This window comes from Ursus arctos, unplaced genomic scaffold (genome assembly GCF_023065955.2).
Source record: "Ursus arctos isolate Adak ecotype North America unplaced genomic scaffold, UrsArc2.0 scaffold_16, whole genome shotgun sequence".
NCBI classification, from domain to species: Eukaryota; Metazoa; Chordata; class Mammalia; order Carnivora; family Ursidae; genus Ursus; species Ursus arctos.
In genome coordinates this window covers 56,205,263-56,225,597 of record NW_026622830.1, presented here as the reverse complement: position 1 = coordinate 56,225,597, position 20,335 = coordinate 56,205,263, and the positions used below count along the sequence as shown (strand labels likewise).

Below are 20,335 nucleotides of genomic sequence, written 5' to 3'. Positions count from 1 at the left end.
ATTCTTGAGAGCTAAAAAAGTTTGTATAAATCAAATCCCTGCATAGACACTGCCTTTTGGAGACAGACTTCAACCTTCTATGAGCAGCATTTTCTACCTGACCTTGACTTTAGTTCTTTTCTCAGCAATGTAAACAAACATTTGCTCAGCTTAAATTCCAGCGAGGCCCAGGGGAGCTAAAGACTTGCTACTTTTGGTGCGCCTGGTGATTCCTACCTTTCTATTGACTGTATAAAGTTGATACGCCCCACGTGCATATTGCCTCTTCATCGGCCTTTCACTTCTCCACTTTCCAACAATCTTCTAAACAGGAAGGACGAAAGCAGTAAAACCAGCGTGCAATCGTAGAAACGCCACTATGCCAAGATGGTAAGGCCACCAAAACTGCTCTGTTGGCTGGCAGGCAATGCCACGTGGCCCAGGCGACAGCTCAGGGAGTAACAGTTGACTCCCCAAAGGCAGCCCGAGTGTCAGTGTATAAAAAAGTACAGCTTGTTCCTGGGTTGAGGACCTTCCACACCTGCTCAGATGGCTGTTGGGAAGAGTAAACGAGGTAATGCTTATTAAGTGCCTGGCGTGCAAGACATGCTCAACAAACATTTGCTGGATCTGCAGAGTCACAAGGTCTACTACCAAATCCTGCTGGTCTGGTAACTTCCATCCTCGTAGATGATATTGGGAAAAACCATGTGGGCGAGTCCCATCCCTCTCACCAAGGACTTGTCTCTAGTGTTTGTGCCTCACTGCCTTCCTTCCATGTCTTGGGCCAATGTGCCTTGGCCCTCCCACCCTGCCCTCTGCGTCCCAACCCCTCCTTATGGTGTGGTTGCTCTGGGAGAGTGCAGGGTTGATGTCCTGCCATCTGGTAATCGGAGGCAGACCCAGTGCTTCCCTGGCCTTGGTATAAGAGGGCAGGCCCAGATCCCAGCCCCTCTGCACACAGCCAGCCGGGTGGTCTGTACGGGAAAACTTCAGGGGTCCTGGCCAGAAATCTGGGGATGAAATAGCAGAGAATCTGAGGGAGCACCGGGCCACCACAGCTCCACTAGCCCAGGACCCAGTCTCCAACCAGCCCCAGGGGGGCCAGAATCACACAGAGGGAACCATGGTCAACAGGTGTCTGAGCAGTGAGAGAGTGCAGGCTCCCAGCCCTGGTCACTCCTCCTGGCCTGACACTGGAGCTCCAGCAGAATCCCCACCCAGGTGACAGCAGTACCCAGCCTGCAGGGACAGCCTCAGCGTCACCTAGCACATCCTCCACCATGACATGGTCCTCTCGCTCAGCGATCTGGGAGGCCATGCCCAGCAGCAGCGCGTCCACATCTTCAGCTCTTCGTAGATTTGGATGCTTTGGGAATGGGGAGAGAAGACGGGGTTGGAGGTTGAGCAGACAGGCTCTCCCCACACCACAGTCCATGCCCTGGAACCACCCAGTGCTGATGTTCCCTCTGAAACCAGCAGGCCATTCCTCCTCCATAGGTTGATTCCCCACTCGGGGTGAATGATGTCCCCATCCGAAGCTCATGCTGCTGAGAGCAGGTCTCCAGAACACACAAGGGATCTAAAACTTTACTTCTATTTTAGGAGACTTGACAGCATGATTGACAAAGGCACTAGAACATCTAGGTCTGGGTCCTTGCTCTGTTAGTGAACAGCTGTGTGACCATGGGCAACTCACAGGACCTCTCTGAAGAGAGATGTGTATATATATATATACACACACACACACACACATATATATACACACACACATATATATACATATACACACACACATATACATATAACATATATATGTAAGTTAAAACATTTTTAAAGGATTTTTCATTGTTCTTTCGAAATTACTTATCTGTGGATAAGTCCATTGCTATGATTTCTTGGCTATTATTAGGCATATCCAAAAATTGTTTCAGAGTAAGAAAATCTAACCTATGAATTGTTTTTTCGTAAATATTTTATTTATTTATTTGACAGAGAGAGTGTGAGTATGAGCAGGGGGACGGGGCAGAGGGAGAGGGACAGGGAGAAGCAGACTCCCTGCTAAGCAGAGAGCCTGATGCGGGCTCAATCCTAGAACCTTGGGATCATGACCTGAGCCCAAGGCAGCTGCTTACCTGCCTGAGCCACCCAGGCGCCCCTAACCTATGAATTGTTTTTAAATTATAATGCAATTGTAAAAAATAAACTGACATGTTTTGTTCCATATACATTTAATTAAAATTTTTTTTTTTACTTTAAAATTCCCTTTTCATTATTTTGGAGTCAAAATGTTTCTTCAGCTCTCACACTTCTTTTATTATAATTCCCCGCAAGACCTGGCTCCTCTGCTTACAGCTAAAAATGCCCCCAGTGCAGTGTCAAGACCTAAGGTTCAGACCAGCGGGCTTCGTGACTCATCCTCAGCCTCGATTAGCCTGTGTTTAATTGGGGAGTTAATATATACACCAGCTGTGGGAAAGTGGACATAAAGTGCTTAAAAATCACAATGATGTCTTTTTTAACAATTGTTCTTCCCCCTCCAAATTCACTGTTCCCTGGGGAAATTAGCACACTTCAGACTGATAATCCTTTCCTGAGGGCTCCTGAGGACAGATTTTTCTCAAATGACATCCCCACTCCTGCCAATACACAAACCTTTGCACTTTGCCCTCACCTCATGTAGCCGCCAGGAGGCACCTGGTAGAGAAGAATTGCTCAGAAGCGGCCAGGAACTCTGGGGAGATGCTGGGGTCCAGGAAAGGGCTGTGTCCTGGGGGAAGGGGAGAAGAGGGAGGATAGTAACACTTAGCCCTTAAACCACCCAGCCTCCTCCCCCCTCCCCCCCCCACACCCCTTCTCCCTGCCCCAAAAAACTCCTGCTAGCTTTCCCATTCTCCTTCCCCATCCCCTCACCTGCATACTTGGGGGGTGTTTTCTGCAGGAAGCTGGGCAGCCACTCATACAGAACGATGTTCTGAGGGTCAAGAGAGGGCAAAAGGGAGGCAAGGGCTGGAGCAGCCACGCTGGGAGGGGTCTGAGCCCAAGGAAGGCTTAGGTGGGAGATGAGGGCCAGGCAGGGGCAGTCACGAGGGGGGCAACTGCAACAGGACAGGTGCGGAGGCCTGTGCCCCACTAGGAACATGGGATGGGAGTGGGCTAATGACTAATAACCACAGCCCAGTCTCGTGTATAATAGCCCTTCGCCTGCTCCTCATCTTCGGGGTCCATTCCTAGCCGCTAGCTCCAGTTCTGGGGAGCAGTGTCCTCCTGGAAAAGGGCGTTTCCGGGGGCTGCTTGTGCGACGATGGAGGGCTCTGCGGGGCAGCGGCGTCTCCCGCGCAGCAGCCTGGGGGAGGGGGGAGGAAGGAGGGGAGGGAGGACGGAGAGAGGCCGAGTGACGGACCTGGTAGGTGGCGGTGACCCTCTCGCGCGCCTGCTGGAACAGCTCCTCGTCCCCCCATTGCGGGTGCTCGCGGGCCAGCCGCTGCGCGCACAGGTTGTGGTAGCGGCCCCACAGCAGGCCCGGCGCCTGCAGGAAGGGGTCGCGGTTCCCTCGCTCCGCCGCGAAGGCTGGACGCGACGCGGGGCCGCAGGGGAGGAGCTGGGCGGCGGCGCGACCGCGGGCAGCGCAACTTTGCCGTCCGCAGCCCGCCCCGCGCCCCGGCCGCCGCAGCCCGCCCCGCGCCGCCGCCCCGCCGTTCAGCCCCCGGGGCCGCGCTGTTCGGTGGCGGGGTCGGCCGCCGTCCCCACGAGCGGGGGGCTTTGTGCGTCGCGGGGAAGGCGGGGTCGGGCCCCGACGCCAGCTGCCCGCGGGAGAAGCTCCGCAGCGCGTCGCTCCACGAGGGCGAGGAGCCATAGATGGCGCTGCCGTCCAGCCGGCCCGTCACCTCGTTGGTCTGCGGGGGCACCAGGAGGGTGAGCCGGGGTGAGCCCGGGGTCGGGTAGCGGAGGCGGGTGTCGGTGGGCGAGGGGGTGGGAGTCTCTCCCCGCCCGGCCCGGCCCAGAACCCGGGACCCCGCCCGTCTCGTCTCACCAGGTCCCGGGGATTACTGGGGCTCTGTGCGGTCTCGGGGTCCCAGCAGCTCCTCTGGAAGGGGAGGACCACGTTCCCGCGCCGGTCAGGGTCGAACACCGGGTCCCGGGCGGGATGTGGATGTTGAGAAACTCGGCTGGGCAGCCCGGGGTCTCCACGCTCACCAGGTCCGAGAGCACGTGGTAGCCTGTCCACAACGGGGGAGGGCGTGCAAGGACCAGCTAAGGACCACTCTCCCTTCAGCATCAGGTATCTGGACTCCCCGACTCCCTTTGAAGCTTCAAAAGATGACTCAGCCATTTTTGGCAAGTCCAAGTCTTGACCTCCTCCACCTTTCCCAGTGCTTTGTTACACCCTGGTCCAAACTGCTTTCGTTGCCGGTTTGGTCCTCTCCTTGGTAACTGGGAGGTGCCGGGTGAGTGTGCCTGGACAGTCAGGCTGGGAACACCTGCTCCAACATGCAGCTGGGAGCAGCCTGCCCAGAGAAACTGCCAGTCTCACTGCAACACCGGACACTGGGAATCAAATGTAGGCACCTTGGGTGGCCAGCAGGAGCCCAACATTCCTGTTGGGAGCCAACAACCCACAGTCACTGGGGTCAGACCACCCACCCTAGCACCCCCATTTTGACACCCCGGCCTCCAGCCCTCTTGTCAAAATCAGAACCCTGGCCTGAGACTGTCCCAGGAGTCACAGGGACCATGAGTGAAAACAGGGTCCACCAAGAGCCCCTGCCAGATTATTGTCAGGCTCCAGCCTCTACCTGTAGTCCCATCGGCAGCTCAGTGTGGGGCAAATTTATGCCTCCCCCACTCAGACTTTCTCCCTCTACTTTTCCTTCTCCAGAAAAAGAAATACAAGACATAGCTTTCTTGACTTAAGAAAAATCCTTTTAGGCCCCAGACATCTTGTGATTTATGACTACTCGCTCAAAGCACATTCTTGAGTTATCTTTGCAGGATTTAAACTTCTTTGAATATTCAGATATCAGATCGATTAAAGGCAGACAATTGATGCCAACCCTTGCTGGCCCTTGTGACTTCCATCAATTAAGACCTGGACTCCGTCATTCTATGATGACTTTAGCCTAAATTCTAGGCTGAATTCTCCATTGCACAAGTGCCTTCGTGAATCCATACAGACCCTTAGCTTAAAACTTCCCCAGTTTTGTTATTCGGGAACAGACTGCTTTGGGAAATATCCTCCATGTTTTCCCTTACTTGTTCCAAGTAAAACTCTCTAATCTTGGCTTTCCTGTGTCTTTTGGCTAAATACCCACCAAGAGGCAAATCCAGTTTTGGGTAAGAATACCCCATCCCATTGCCTGCCCCTTCATCTCTCACCCACATCTCTAAGACCCACCATCACTTCTCTCCCTCACTTCCTGACTCCCCCCTCAGACATAGAGGTGTCCAGCTGACCCTACTGGCCTCCCTCCCCCAGAGGTTGAGGCCCTCACCAAAGAAGACTCCCAGCACTGTTCGCTTTCGCAGCGAGGCCTGCCCTGCAGGGCCCCTCGTGGCAGTGTTGCTAAGGTCTCTGGGGTTGGGCAGCTGGGGTTCTCCCAAGGGCTGGTACACACCATCTGCATAGCTGGCTGGAACTAGGCGCTGGAGCCGAGAGCCTGGGGTAGGAGGGGTAGGAACAAAGATAAATCCTCAGTGGGGCTCCCTTACCTCCCCTCTCCCAGGCTTCCATCCATACCACAGATCCTAAAACCTTAAGAATGCATGAGCCTCCGCTGGTACCTGCCAGCCCTTGCCCCTTCGGGTAACCCTGCCCCTAGGCCTGTTTCCACTTGGCCCTCACCTACCTTTGCTGCCCCATCTGTGCTCCATGAGGTTGTGCCACCCATCAAATCGCTGCACCTCCCGGGAAATGGGGTTCTGAATTCCTGTGTGAGAACAGAGGGAAGGGGCAGCTGGGCAAGTCCAGGCATGAGAGGACAGGCAAGCCTGCAGGATATGCGTCTTGGTAGCCTGGCAAGGGGAGCAGCAGAAGGTGGAAACCCAGCACAGTGTGGAAGGTAGGCGGCGGAGGGAGAGAACCAAGGACAAAGTGATATCCAAACTCGAGCTCATTCTTCTAGCTGCTCAGTGGGGGAAACATGGCAGGGAGCCCTGAAGCAGTGGAGACAGGGGCAGTGTGTGCTGACAAATAACCTCAGAGAACAAGACAAAGCTGGAGAACAGTGGCGATGTGGAGGGGCATGCAGGAGCCTTCTAGTGCCCTCACCCCTCAGCTCCCTAGGGACAGGGCAGGACAGAAACCAGTCCCAGCCCTAAGATATACGGAGCAAGAGCCAGCCACTGCCCCAAAGCCAACCACTCTTCCACTCAGGAAAGGAGAGGTCATTCTGTGACCACTCCCTGGGTACGGGCAGTGTGGAGAGGGGCTTGGCCCTCTCCTGCTGAGCAGAGCCGCCCCCCCCACCCAGGGCAAGTGTGTGGGCCCTGGGGCTGTGGCTCTGCCGCCTGTTGCTATTCTGGTCTCTTTTCCAGTTTCTGGGGGGTGGGATCAGGGACTTCCTGGTCAAGGGAGAACCTTGCCTCCTCCTCCTTTGAGGAATCATGTTCCTCATGTAATTCCTCTTATTGACCCTATTATACTTTCCAAAAACTAGGATCTGGGAGGGAGCACTCAGTTGTTGAGGGAAGAACTCGGGCAGTGAGGGAAGAGGGAAAGGTTCAGAATCAGAGATGGAATGGAGGTCCTTCTGGTCAGCAGATCAGGTGACCAGTCAGATTCCATCTTCCAACTTACTCAAAAGTGCCCTGTGCCACATGGTATTTCAGATCCTTAGCCTGAGGCAGGTTAACCCCTAAAGGCAGAGCCTGAGGGAAGGATTTGAGCCACGTGGCTAACTGGGAGGTGGCCCAGGACGAGCTGGAGGAAGTGGGGAAGTAAGGCAGGGGCATCAATATGGGACTTGTCATGGAGTGAGTTACTGCTGAGGGCAACTGGGGCTCACTCCTGTTGGTGGCCTCTCGAAGACTGTATGGGCACACCTCAGAATTGCCTATTGAGCAGGGAGGAAGCCAGGGAATCTATCCACCAACTGGCTGAATGTTGCACTAGGGGCAGTAAGTGTCTTCCAGCCCTCAGGTGGAGAAGGAAGGAGAGGCAAGCAGGTACTGGAGGTAGGAAACTGTCAGGGTACGTAGAAACTGCCCGCCAGCTGCGGGTGAGCACAAGGTGGGCCGAGAGGATGTGGCACATGATATCTTCTTCAGGGACCCCACTAAGAGTTCCCACCCAACATTTCCGGTTCTTGGTTGGCCACAGTGTTCAGCTTCCTCTCTTCTCTTGCCACCTAGAAGTCCCCTAGGGTCAGGAACTGTTTCCACTCATAGCTGTATCCTCCATACCTAGCATGATGTGTGCGTCAAATCAGTGTCCAGTTAGGATTTACCAAATGAACAGATACCGCCATATTTGTTTCAGCTTCTCCATGGATTCTTTACTCCAACTGTTCTCCAAAGAGTGCCCTGCCCGTAAGATGGCAGTTTCCCTGCTGCCACTGACGGAGGCCAGGGCTGGCAAGGAATCCATTCCATGTCCCCACATTAACCACTTTTAACCCTCGCTCTGGATGCTGAGGCAGGAGGCCTCTGTGGCTGAACCGAGTCATTGCTCTGCTTCCTGCAAACTCCTGGCAGGAAGCAACCCTTTACTTTATGTGCCTTGGTAGGGTAAGGAGGCATCCTCACTTACACACCACACGACAGCTCTCGTGCTGGCCATCATACAAGTCTTAGAGCTGGTTGGCTCTCTCTGGGTTTCCAAAGATGAGCAGACTCACTGCTGCCCAGATGTCTGGCTGGTGCCTGGTCCTCAGGTAGGTTCATTCACCAGCTTTGTAGTGATGTAGAAAGAAGGCTCTTCTGTCAGCTTAGGATAAACTTAATCCTCTAAGCAGCGACTGAGCAAAAATTTCCATACAGGCAGGGTTTAGGGGCGGCCACCTGGTTCAAAGGGGGATCAGGGGACTTATATAGAGCTACCTTAATACGGCAAGAACCTCAATATCACGTGGGTGGTTTGTTAATTTTGGGCGGCTTAATGGAGGGGTCAGTAGATTACAGGAAGCTAAAGGACGCCATCACTTGCCCCCTAGTCCTTATGAACAAGATACACTATGATAGAATTGGGTGAATGTGACGGGTGAGGGGCAGAGCAAAGCCAGAGAAGGAGACCTGGATGTTTAGCCACCAAAAATTCATCTGACCTCTGCTAGTTTTGTTTTTAATAATGTGAGTGTTTTTGTAGGCAAACTGGGTTATATCTCTGTCAGAAAGAACAACCATCACTCTCGAGCTTGGATGAGTATCTTCTGTTTTGAGTCTTACAGTGTTCGATAAATCCCCTGGAGCAGTCCCTGCCATCCAGATCCTGACCTCCTCAGCTTCTGGCACTGGAGAGCCGTCTCCATCTGTCTAGCTGTGAAACCCTGTTTACCACATCATTAACTGATCAGCAGAGATTGCGGAATTTGTAAATCTCAGAGTTTCTCTGAATGAAAACAGACATTGTGCCAGAAATTCATTGTCAAAGAGGAACATCTAAAATTGGTAATTAGCAACTAAAAAAGAGGCCAGAGTGCCCATCTTAAACCAAGACTCTTCCTCACAGGATGGATGCGACTGGGTGAAGTAGTGAACAGAATTCTTTTCTATTAATAATATTTTTTTATTCTGTTAGTCACCATACGGTACATACCTCGTTTTTGATGTAAAGTTCCACGATTCATCACTTGCATATAACACCAGTGCACCATGCAATATGTGCCCTCCTTACTACCCATCACCAGCCCATCCCATTCCCCTACCCCCTTCCCCTCTGAAGCCCTCAGTTTGCTTCCCAGAGTCCATAGTCTCTCGTGGTTCATTTCCCCTTCTGTTTACCCCCCCCCCCTTCTTCTTCCCTTCTTCTCCTACTGATCTTCCTACTTCTTACGTTCCATAAATGAGTGAAACCATATGATAATTGTCTTTCTCTGCTTGACTTATTTCGCTTAGCATTATCTCCTCCAGCGCCGTCCATGTTGCTGCAAATGTTAGGAAATCGTTTTTTCTGATGGCTGAATAATATTCCATTGTATATATGGACCACCTCTTCTTAATCCAGTCACCTGTTGAAGGGCATCTCGGCTCCTTCCACAATTTAGCTATCGTGGACAATGCTGCTATGAACATTGGGGTCCATATGGCCCTTCTCTTCACTCCGTCTGTATCTTTGGGGTAAATACGCAGTAGTGCAATTGCTGGATCAAAGGGTAGCTCAATTTGTAACTTTTTAAGAGACCTCCACACTGTTTTCCAAAGTGCCTGTATCAACTTGCATTGCCACCAACAGTGTAAGAGGGATCCCCTTTCTCCACATCCTCTCCAACATTTCTTGCTTCCTGCCTTGTCAGTTTTTGCCATTCTGACCTGCGTAAGGTGGTATCTCAATGTGGTTTTGATTTGAATTTCCCTGATGGCTAATGATGTTGAACATTTTTTCATGTGTCTGTTAGCCATTTGTATGTCCTCATTGGAAAAGTGTCTGTTCATATCTTCTGCCCATTTTTTGATTTGATTATTGGTTTCCCGTGTATTGAGTTTGAGCAGTTCTTTGTAGATCTTGGATACTACTCTTTGATCTGGAGTGTCATTTGCAAATACCTTCTCCCATTCTGTGGGCTGCCTCTTAGTAGTTTTTTTTTTTTTTAACTGTTTCCTTGGCTGTGCAGAAGCATTTTATCTTGAAAAAAAATATTATTAATTAAAAAAAAAGAAAAGTAAAGATGAAGAACGTAGGTTCGAAGGAGAGCAGTATGTAATCTGTAGAGAGCTGTTATGGCCAAAATGATTCAGAAGAGCCTTTAATTTAGATGTGACGGTTTATATTTAAATGTTGCTTGTGATTCTGAAAAAAGAATATGGTATGGAAAAGTATGGATTAACATGTGATTTTGTTGTTTACTGGAAACGAAAACTTTTTGCTGAGAAGTTATTATTCAATAAATATTTAATCTGTGTTTTATCTTACAAAAAAAAAAGAATTCTTTTCTACTATATGTGCACTTGGAAGTGGAATCATGTCCTTTCACAAGAAACCTAGGTTTTAAAACACAAAAGATGTTATGTCTTTGTGGGATTGGAAACATGTAAGTCTTCCTATGGTGAGGGGCTGAGTCAGTGGCAGATATGAGGTGTCCTGTGGGTTGATTTATTTTTTGCTAACCTCTAAACAGCCAACACAGAGATGCCTTTTTTCACACAGATCAGTCCCCGAAAGTCCTCAAGAGTGTTTTGTGACCTGAAATCTGGCCGTTTCTTTTTTTTTTTTAAGATTTTTAAAAAATTTATTTGTTTGACAGACACAGCCAGCGAGAGAGAGAACACAAGCAGGGGGAGTGGGAGAGGAAGAAGCAGGCTCATAACGGAGGAGCCTGATGTGGGGCTTGATCCCATAACGCCGGGATCACGCCCTGAGCCGAAGGCAGACGCCCAACCGCTGTGCCACCCAGGCTCCCCATGAAATCTGGCCGTTTCTAATATTGCGCCAGTCTTTGAATATCAGTGTCGATGACTACGAACTACATCATACCAGTTACGTGTCCCTTTTTGAAAGAAAATTATCGTAGCTCAAACATAACCTTACAATTTCAGATATCCTCAGAGTGGGTAACCAAGGCAGGAAACCATGCCATGTATAGAACAATTCCGACTTCAAATACTCCATCCCTTTGTCTCCATAAATCACTGAAACATCTCAGAAATCCCAACATTCCAAATCCAGATAGTAAACCTTAAAATAAGCCTGTAAACATTAGAATAACTGTATTCAAATGTCACATCAGACCAACAATGGAGTCTATGATTTATTGTAAATCATGTGTGCGTTAGCCCGTCCTCTTTATTTATTACTGCTGTGTTTACTTCATGCATCTGGGCTTTGTTTTTTGAGTCATAAAGCTCATCAACATCTCACTGCTCTAAATACCTGTTCAATTGTGACTACGAATTGCATATGAGTTGGTGCCGATGTGCTAAGCATGACAGAATTTCTGAGTCTTTTGTACATAGTTTAAATTGAAGAAGGTTTCAATATGATTTAATTATAAGGCATTATATTAGTGTCAAAATGAGTGCAAAGGACAGAAGAGAAAGTGTTCTAGGGTAGCTTTATGGAAGGAATACATCTGTGTTAAAGAAGAAATGACACCGAACTTGATAGATAAAACTGCCAATCTCATGGCAGTTGACTTGGCTCTTCATATTCTAGCTAAAGACATTCAGTGAACAGTCAGCCCTGCTACCTCAAGAGCTGCAGGGATGGCATTTCTTAAAGCAGTGCCATCCAGCTGCCTCAGTTTCCCAGGTGACAATGAGTGGTTGGAGTGTATTTGTCCACGTTCCGCTCTGTGCACATCCACACAGCATCGCCTCTGCTCTCCCCTCTCCACTTCTCCCCACACCCCCTGCCATTTCATCTCCTTGACCCAGTCCCCTCTCCTCTCTCCTCAGAATCCTCCAACAACTTCCCATTGCCGAAGAAAATGGTTTGCGCTCCTTAGGCTGGTGAGCTCGAAACTGCTACCCAACATCCATTCTTCCTTCATGTCTTAGGACACTGATTTTATTCCAGGAAGAAATGCCCCGCTAGAAAAGAGCACTGACCAGCCTCCCTTGCAGCCAGGGGTGGTCTCAGAGCTGTATGTGGAATCCCTGGGGCTTCCTTAAGAAAACTCTCGTAGGGGAGCTAACTCACCTGAAGAGGCATGGCCTATCATCCTTTTGCTTCTCCTTCTCAGGATCAGACCTACAACATGGACAAGATGGTGGGGGCGCCTACTGCCAACAGATAGCCTCAAGGGTGGAGAATCAGAAAGGTAGATGGAGCCTGGGTTCCCGAAGCTGTCATACCAGTTCTAGAGAGCCGACCTCCTGACTTCTTATCCATGAGAGAGTTATCACCTAATATACTGAAGCTACAGAATTTGGATCTCTGTCACAGTGGCTGACCCAATTGCTAATGGATACGGTTGGCATTGAAGGGTCTCCATACTTGGCTCCCATCTTCCCTTCCAGCTTTTGTGTCACTTATTTCTCAGTCCTGCCTCAAGATAATACCAAACAGACAATTATCTTGGACTCCTGCCCAGATTTGCCAGCATGCCACTTCCGGTGACTTTCTACTTCCTCCCAGATGGTCTACGATCAAGCCTGATTGCTCCTTCCACCCAGCCTTTTAACACGATTTAGGGCAGGATCTCTGACAGCAGACTCTCTGGTTCTACCTCTTACTATTATCCTTGAGGTCTTCTTGAGCAACTTATGGGGCAATGGAAGTGTCAGACTCTTTACAAGGAAAGAAATCATACTAATTAGGAGAGTAGACAGTGGTCTGAACTCAGAAACCCAGACAAGGGTTGATAAACCCATTTCCATGAGGCCCTGGAACTATGCTTGAAAAAAATTTTAGGAGACCTACTCCATTTCTCTGCTTGAGTTCCCTTTCCACAAAGTGGAGACTGATGGTTTATTAAGATTTGGAAACGATAGGAGAAACAAAGGGCACTTTTTAAGGTTCAAAAATGTTTGTTTCAGCCCAACAGCATACGTGGTTATGAATGCCTTAAAAACCATCCAGGAACTGGTAAGAGAACCTAAACTCGAATGTTTTCATGGAAGTTAGCCTGTAATTTTCCTGTTAACATGGATAATTTATTCACTCCGGCCTGTGCTGAAATAGTCACGCCCACCTCTGTGTATGTTGCCAGGATCCGGCTTATTGCACTTTTAAGTCCCCAGGCTTGTTTTCTTCATTTGCTCTAATACGAGAACAGATAAACCAGGGGGCAGTGATACGTTTTTCATTTGGTGGATTTTAAAAAGCTTTCTAATGATCTTCAGAGTATATGCACCAGGAATCAGGACAGGTGGACAGGCCCTGTTCAGGGCTGGGAGGTGGGGTCTGGCCTCAGCTCCCTCTGGGCACCTGGCCGGTCACGCCCTTGCTCCATTCCTGGACACGGTGATGGAGCGCTTAGCTGCGCTGGGCTTGTCAGCTTCCTTCCGGAACGTGGACCTTTATTTTAAAGATGTGATACTTTGAAGATATGATCTCGGTCACCAGGAAGAGAAAGCTCTTTCACAAACAATATGATTGGAGCGACTCCTCCCAGAGCCCCTGGTCAAGAAGTCAGGCTGTAGCTGCTAACCGTAGTCTGTCTGAGCTCCCACCTGCTAAGAAAACCCCTTCTCAAAGAGACAAAAGCTGCTTTAAAGGAAAATGAGGCTATGGGTGAATCAGCACTCTAGGTGAATGGCTACAGCCTCTATTTCCTACGAAAAATGAAGGAAAAGCAGGAATTCAGTTGGATAATTCATAGGTGAAGGAGATTAAGAGGTCGCTTGTGATGAGCGCTGAATAATGTAAACTGTTGATATTGTACCCCTGAAACTAATATGACACTACATGGTAACTACGCTTGAATAAGAATTATTTTTTAAGATTTCATTTATTTATTTGTCAGAGAGAGAGCGCGCGAGCACAAGCAGGGGGAGTGGCATGCAGAGGGAGAAGCAGGCTCCCCTCTGAGCGAGGAGCCCGGTGCGAGACTCGATCCCAGGACTCCGGGATCAAGCCCTGAGCCAAAGGCAGACGCTTAACCAATGGAGCCACCCAGGCATCCCGAACTTTTTTTTCTTAAAGTGCCTCACTAACACAATGATGAGGTTATATTTTAAAATTGGATGAAAACATGAGGCAAACTTTTAGTGATGTCGCTTGAAGTTGTGGCCGATTTGTCATTTTGCTCTTATTCTTCATAATCTCTACCGGCCGATTGACAAAACCTCTTTATTCACAACAGGATTCAGTCTCTCTCTACCTCTCTTTCTCTTTGTTTTTATCCCTCTTTTTAATCTGTTAGGTCCTAATTTAGGGCTTTAGGTGTAAGTTTATAAATCTTTGGGAACGATCTCGGTCATTGAAGTTCGTGCCACGTTCAGAAGCACCATTAGCCTATTTAACAGGCGGGAAGCATGAACGTCAGGTTTGCTGAGCCGCCGTAAGTCAGAAATCAAGTCCGTGTTGGAGATTTCAAGTGCACTGACTGTTTTCATTGAGCCAAGTTTTTTATCGTGCTATCCTCTGAGAACAGGTGGCCATTTGTGAATTCAAAGGTGTTTACTAATTTGTCTGCTTGCTTTTCTCTCCCTCATAAATAACGATATAAATACGTAGTCACACTCGTGAAAATCAAGCACTCGCGTGCTTTACTTAATCACATGGAAGCCCTTTCACCATTAAAAGCAAACGATCTACCGTCTGTGTTTGTCTCATCTGCTTCCTAACACCCAAATGAGGTAACAGGTTCATAGCGCAAAAAAATTAAATAACTTTACCCATAAAATTAAAGAGACCTAGAAAGTTAGCGACGGGTAGTTGAGAGATTTCAACACATTTCTTGAAAATGGCAAACACAGGAAATGTGTGGACCCACAGAGAGAAAGAAGCCGCTGCCCACTTTACCCTAAGAGATTGCTGCTGGGACATGGGGGCTGGACTGGTTGTCGGGATTCCAGAGGCTTCGGTCTGTGAACCGGCAGGTCTGGTGGAGATGGGGAGTAAGGAATGGAGCCAGACACAGTGGAAGTGAGGAATGTTTACACAACTGCTCCTGAGAGTCCCTATCTCCCATGTGCAGAATCCCCCTCGAAATCTGGGGACCCTTCTCTGAAAAATCTGCAGGTACTGGGAGGGGTGTGTTCTCATGAGTGGTTGTCGGTGCTTTTCAAATACAACCTCCGATTCTGGCCTCTGCAGAGTGTGCAACTTGCCAGTTGGCCTAAACCTACTCAGTTGTGTCATTAGGTCCTGACACCCCAATTAGAATAATGCACAGTGGGCTTCGCTGTAAGGGACTGCACCAGACTCCTCTAACACTGCTTCAGGTCCTCTGGGCCTCAACTGTTTCTTGGTCCAGCCACTGCTTCAGTGGCCACTTGACAGGCTCCAACTGCCTTTTTGCAGATGCAATTCAGTAACGTCTGTGGAGCCAGTCCTTACTGGCTTGGGAGGATTAAAACAGCCGTTATTTAAAAATTAAGTTATATAAACTTACAACTAAATAAATTATATAAGAAACAAAGGCAGTGAATATTCAAAACTCATTACTTTTTACCTATTTTGCTACATTTTACTATTATTTATACTCTGGAGTATATTCTATTGTATCTGTATGATGCCTATTGTACCCGTTATGGTGAACATACCATACAAGACACCGTTTTTCCGCATCTATATTGAAATCAGCCGTGGTGAGAATTCACACCATGGAAATGGAGAGCCAGTTGTCAAACATTTAGGACCACCACACTGGTGCCATCAGCCAGCACATGCCTCATACCTGCCCAGCACACCTTTTACTTCCGCCCTGGGGCTTAATGAGCGGACTGAGTTGGGACACTAGGAGACCATGCTTGGAGCCCGCCACGTGCCACCTGAAAGTGCTGGTACATGAGCACCTTGTGGAGTTACTGCTCTTTGGCAAACGGGAGATGGGAGCTGGTGGACAAACCTTTGCCCCCGTCTTCCCCCGGACAGCCTGTCTTACTTCCACCCCATCTGAGAACATAGTCCTGTTGTTAGGACTGAGCAACCAGCGTACTCAGTGGCAGCCGGCATCATCCTGTCTCCTAGTACCAGCTCCCCCTCCTTAACCCCATTTCCTTATTCCTCTGCTCTGGGATTGAACTCTTTGATAAAAATAGCATGTTGCCTCTGGCTCTGCCTTCTAGGGAGGTCAAGGTAAGGTGAGTCCTAATAAGGAAAGTCAGTGGGGGGGGGGTACTGGGAAGACAGGGGATGGTGCTAGATCCAAGGCCAGAAGCAGCAGGGCTGTCATAACCCCCAGTTGAAGAGACGAGGGCAGGGAGCAGTCAGCAAAAGCTGGAGGGTGAGTCATTTTGAAAAGATCTGAGACCTTCTGCTGATGAGCACAGACAACCCGAAACAACATGCGGGGAGGAAGACAGGAAAGTAAACGCACAGACCACACTCTGTTCTCTCGGTCTCGTCTCTTACCAGCGTGGGTCCACACTCTGTTCTCTCTGTCTCGTCTCTTACCAGCGTGCCTCGTTGACCAAACACAACTGGGAGGGCAGAGATCAGGAGGGATCGGGACAGGGTGGCAGGAAGGGCAAATGGAAAGTGTTCCTCACAATATCCTGGAGCAACGTCTGTCTATGAGCAGTCACAGCACTCAGGTGCACTTTCCACCCAGGAGAGCGTCTGGACGTAATATTGACCAGCTGTCTCGACAGCAAACAGACAGCAAATCAGCTGTGTGTGTGTGTGCGTGTGTGTGTGTGTGTGTGCGTGCGCGCACGTGCGTGTGTGTGTGCGTGTGTGTGTGAGAGAGAGAGAGAGAGAGAGAAACCAAAACAAAGAAAAAACTGATTCTGAAAGAAACAAAGACAGGAACTTGAGAACAAACTTATTATACATCTATGTAATAGGAATAGGGTGTTATGAGTAAAAGGAACAATCAGATAAACACGAAAGAGTTTTTAGAAATTAAAAAATGATTATGGAAGTAAAAATTTCAATAGATGAAGTAGAAGATAAATGGAGAAAAGTTTTCCAGATCCTAGGGCAAAGCCTTAGAAAATATGAGTCCATAGATAAGAGTCACAGAAGTTTCATCCAAAATAGTAACCCAGGAAGAGAGAAAAAAAAAATTGAAGAACATATCAGCCATAGCAACATTTTTTCTAGATACATCTCCTATGGGAATAGAAACAAAAGCAAAAAAGGGGGGGGATAAACAGAAGGGGGAATGAACCATGACAGTCTGTGGACTCTGGGAAAGAAACTGAGGGCTTGGGGGTGGGGGGATGGGATAGACCGGTGATGGGTAGTAAGGAGGGCACGTATTGCATGGTGCACTGGGTGTTATACGCAACTAATGAATCATCGAGCCTTACATCGGAAACCGGGGATGTACTGTATGGTGACTAACATAATATAATAAAAAATATTATTAAAAAAATAAAAAATAAATAAACTGTTGGGACTACAGCAAAATAAAAAGCTTTTGCACAATGAGGGAACCACCAACAAAACAAAGAACCTACTGAATGAGAGAAGATATTTTCAAGTGATATATCTGCTAATAGGCTAATCTGGCCAAAATATGTGAAGAACTTCTACAACTCAACACCAAACAAACAAACAAACAAACAAACTACTAATCCAATGGAAAAAACTAGGCAGACGCCCTGAATCGATGTTTTTCCAAAGACATACACCCAGATGCCCAACAGACACACGAGAAGATGCTCAACATCACTGATCAGCAGAGAAACGCAAATGAAAATCACAGTGAGACGTCATGTTACACCCGTCAGAATGTCTGAAATAAAAAAGGCAAGAAATAAAAAGTGCTGGTAAAGATATGGAGAGAATCGAATCCTCGTGCACCGTTGGTGGGAATGTACATTGGGGCAGCCACTGCGGAAAACAGTATGGAGTTTCCTCAAAAAATTAAAAATAGAATTCCCAAAGGATCCAGTAATTCCACTAGTAGGTATTTACCCAGAGAACACAGAAATACTAACTTGAAAAGACATATACACCCTGTGTTTACTGCAACATTATTTACAATAGCCAAGATTCGGAAGCAGCCTGTGTCCGTCAATAGATGAACGGGTAAGGAAGATGTCTCACACACACACACACACACACACACACACACACACATTACACGACCATAAAAAGGATGAGGTTGTACAGTTTGAGACAACATGGCTGGACCTAGAGGGTATTACGCTAAGTGAGTAAGTCAGACTGAGTATGACAAATGCCGTATGATCTCACTCATACGGGGACTCTGAAACAACAAATGAATAAACAAACAAAAAACAAAACCAGACCTACAAACACAGAGAACAAACTGATAATTGCCAGAGGGGAAGGCTTTGGGAGGTTGGGCAAAATGGGTGAAGGACATAGAGGCTACAGTGATGGCATGACCAAGTCACAGGAATAAAAGACACAGCATACAGATATCATCAATGATACTGTCAGAGTGATGTATGGTGACAGATGGCAGCCACACTGTGGTGAACTTAGCACCATGTATAATCTTGTTGAATCACTACAGTGCACACCTGAAACTAATGTGACATTGTGTGTCACCTATACTCAATTTTTTAAAATATGTTCAGTTAGCCACCACATGTGACATCCTTAGTTTTTGATGTAGTGTTCAATGATTCATTAGTTATGTACAACACCCGGTGCTCATCACAACCCATGCCCTCCTTAATACCCACCACCCGGTTGCCCCATCCCCCCCACCCCCTCCCTTCTGTAACCCACAGTTTGTTTCCCGGAGTCCCTAGTCTCTTATGGTTTTATACTCAATTTTTTAAATAAAAAGAACATACTGAAAACAAACAAATAGATAGATACATAGATAGATAAAATATGAAAATGTTCCAGGGTTAAAGATCCAAATCTTCAAAAGGACTAGACCTTTGTACCCCTTTATTGACCAGTCACTGGACATGGGCTGCCTTCAGGGAGGGGGTGGGTGTAACCTTGAGTAAAGTGGCTCCCTTCAGCCAAGGCAACGCCTGGAGAGGGATTGAGCCGTTAGCCATCAGCAATCAAGACCTCTGGCAGCAGGGAAAGAGACTCAAGTCCAGTTGCTGAAATAGACATTCATGCCATCTGGGAACAAGCTTGTCCAGGATTCTGCTTTGGGCATCCCCTGGGAAAACAGAAGGGGAAGGGCAGTGAGATCAGCTATAATCCCCATAACTGCTGCTGGTCTGGAGGCTGGAGCTGATTCTCCCTCCTCTATTTTATACCCTCACCTCTCGTCACCTCTGGCACCTCTGCTGGACTGAGATTGTTTCTCTGGAGGCTGGGAGTCTGAGATCAGGGTCTGGCATGGTTGGGGGCGGGCATCTTCAGGGTCTCTGACTTCTGTTGTACCCTCAGGTGGTGGAAAGGGCTAGGGAACTCACTCAGGCCTCTTTTGTAAGAACTGTAATCCCATTCATGAGGACTCTGCCCTAATCACCTCCCAAAGGCCCCACCTCCTAACTGAGGGTTAGGTTTCAACATATGGGTGTGGAGGGGGGGACGACACATTCAGGCTAAAGCAACCTCTATGCCAGTGGCTCTCACAGGGGGATGATTTTGCCAGCAGGGGATATTTGTGGATGTCTGCAAACATTTGGATCACAGCGCGAGAGGGAGGGGCGATACTAGGGCATCCGACAGGTGGAGGCAAGGGATACTGCTGAACATCCCACAATGCACAGGACGGCCCCACACAACAAAGAACGACCTGGCTCAAATGAGCATGCTCCATGAGCATGTCGGCAGTGCCAAAGCTGAGCAGCTCTGCTCTATGTGATAGAACACAGGGCTTCGTTAGCACAGGATATTTGGGCCAAAACTGCAACTGGGGTAGTAGACCAGAGAAGGGAGCAAGACTAAACCAGTAAAATGTCAAGAAAATCCCACCGAGGGCCACTTTGGCTCAGCCCTGGTGAAGGGCACACTTGGAGTTGACCAGTCAGGGTGGTCAGCCCCCGTCTCCACCCCTGGACCACCCCACCCCAACCCCAGTGAGTCACAGGTCAGGGCTGCCCCCAGGGGCAGTAAATCCCCAGGCGTTTGTGTTTTCTGTCTGCAGGCAAAGTGAGTTCCCACAGTTTGGGAACAGCCCTGCCGAAGAGGCTCAGGAGGCGGCTGTGGAAGGTGAAGCCAGCCCAAGAGCAGGTGCGCCAGAAAATGCAAAGGGCCCGAGGACGCGTGGGTGGAGCTCTGACAACACCGGATCCAGACTGAAACCCAGATCGACAACGATTGAGGCGGAGAAGGCAAATCGAAAGTAGAACCAATTATCTTTCAAGTTTATATAACTGTTTATTTAAAAGCAACTCTGACATTTTTTTCTCAAAAACATCCAGGCGTGGGGGGTGGGGCAGGTAGGGAAAGGTTGGTAAAAGGGTACGAACTTTCAGCTATAAGATAAACAAGGTCTGAGGAGCCAATGTAGCATATGGTGACTACAGTGGATCACGTTGTATTATTTAATTGAAATTTGCTAATTGAGCAGAACATAAATGTTCTAAACTCCCCCCCCAAAAAAGATAAATATGGGAATTGATGGATGTAATTAGATGGTGGCAACCCTTGTAGGATGTATGCATCTATCAAATCACCACGAGGCACATTTTAAGTATCTTAGAAATTTCTTTGTTAATTATACTTAAGTGAAAGTGAAAACAATCAGGGTAGTATTAA

General features: G+C 48.4%; 1 protein-coding gene across 1 annotated transcript in view; it reads right to left on the bottom strand.

The window, feature by feature from the left end:
* LOC125281993 (dual oxidase 1-like) overlaps window positions 1–6,470 on the bottom strand; it is a 28,084-nt gene extending 21,614 nt beyond the window's left edge. Inside the window, 11 exon segments of the mRNA XM_048215897.2 lie at window positions 1,217–1,331; window positions 2,654–2,678; window positions 2,681–2,749; window positions 2,893–2,953; window positions 3,383–3,549; window positions 3,651–3,752; window positions 3,755–3,875; window positions 4,013–4,119; window positions 4,122–4,199; window positions 5,472–5,636; window positions 5,826–6,470. Coding sequence (XP_048071854.1) covers window positions 1,217–1,331; window positions 2,654–2,678; window positions 2,681–2,749; window positions 2,893–2,953; window positions 3,383–3,549; window positions 3,651–3,752; window positions 3,755–3,875; window positions 4,013–4,119; window positions 4,122–4,199; window positions 5,472–5,636; window positions 5,826–6,093 — 1,278 coding nt within the window. The 5' untranslated portion in view covers window positions 6,094–6,470.
* Between the last annotated feature and the right edge of the window lie 13,865 nt (window positions 6,471–20,335).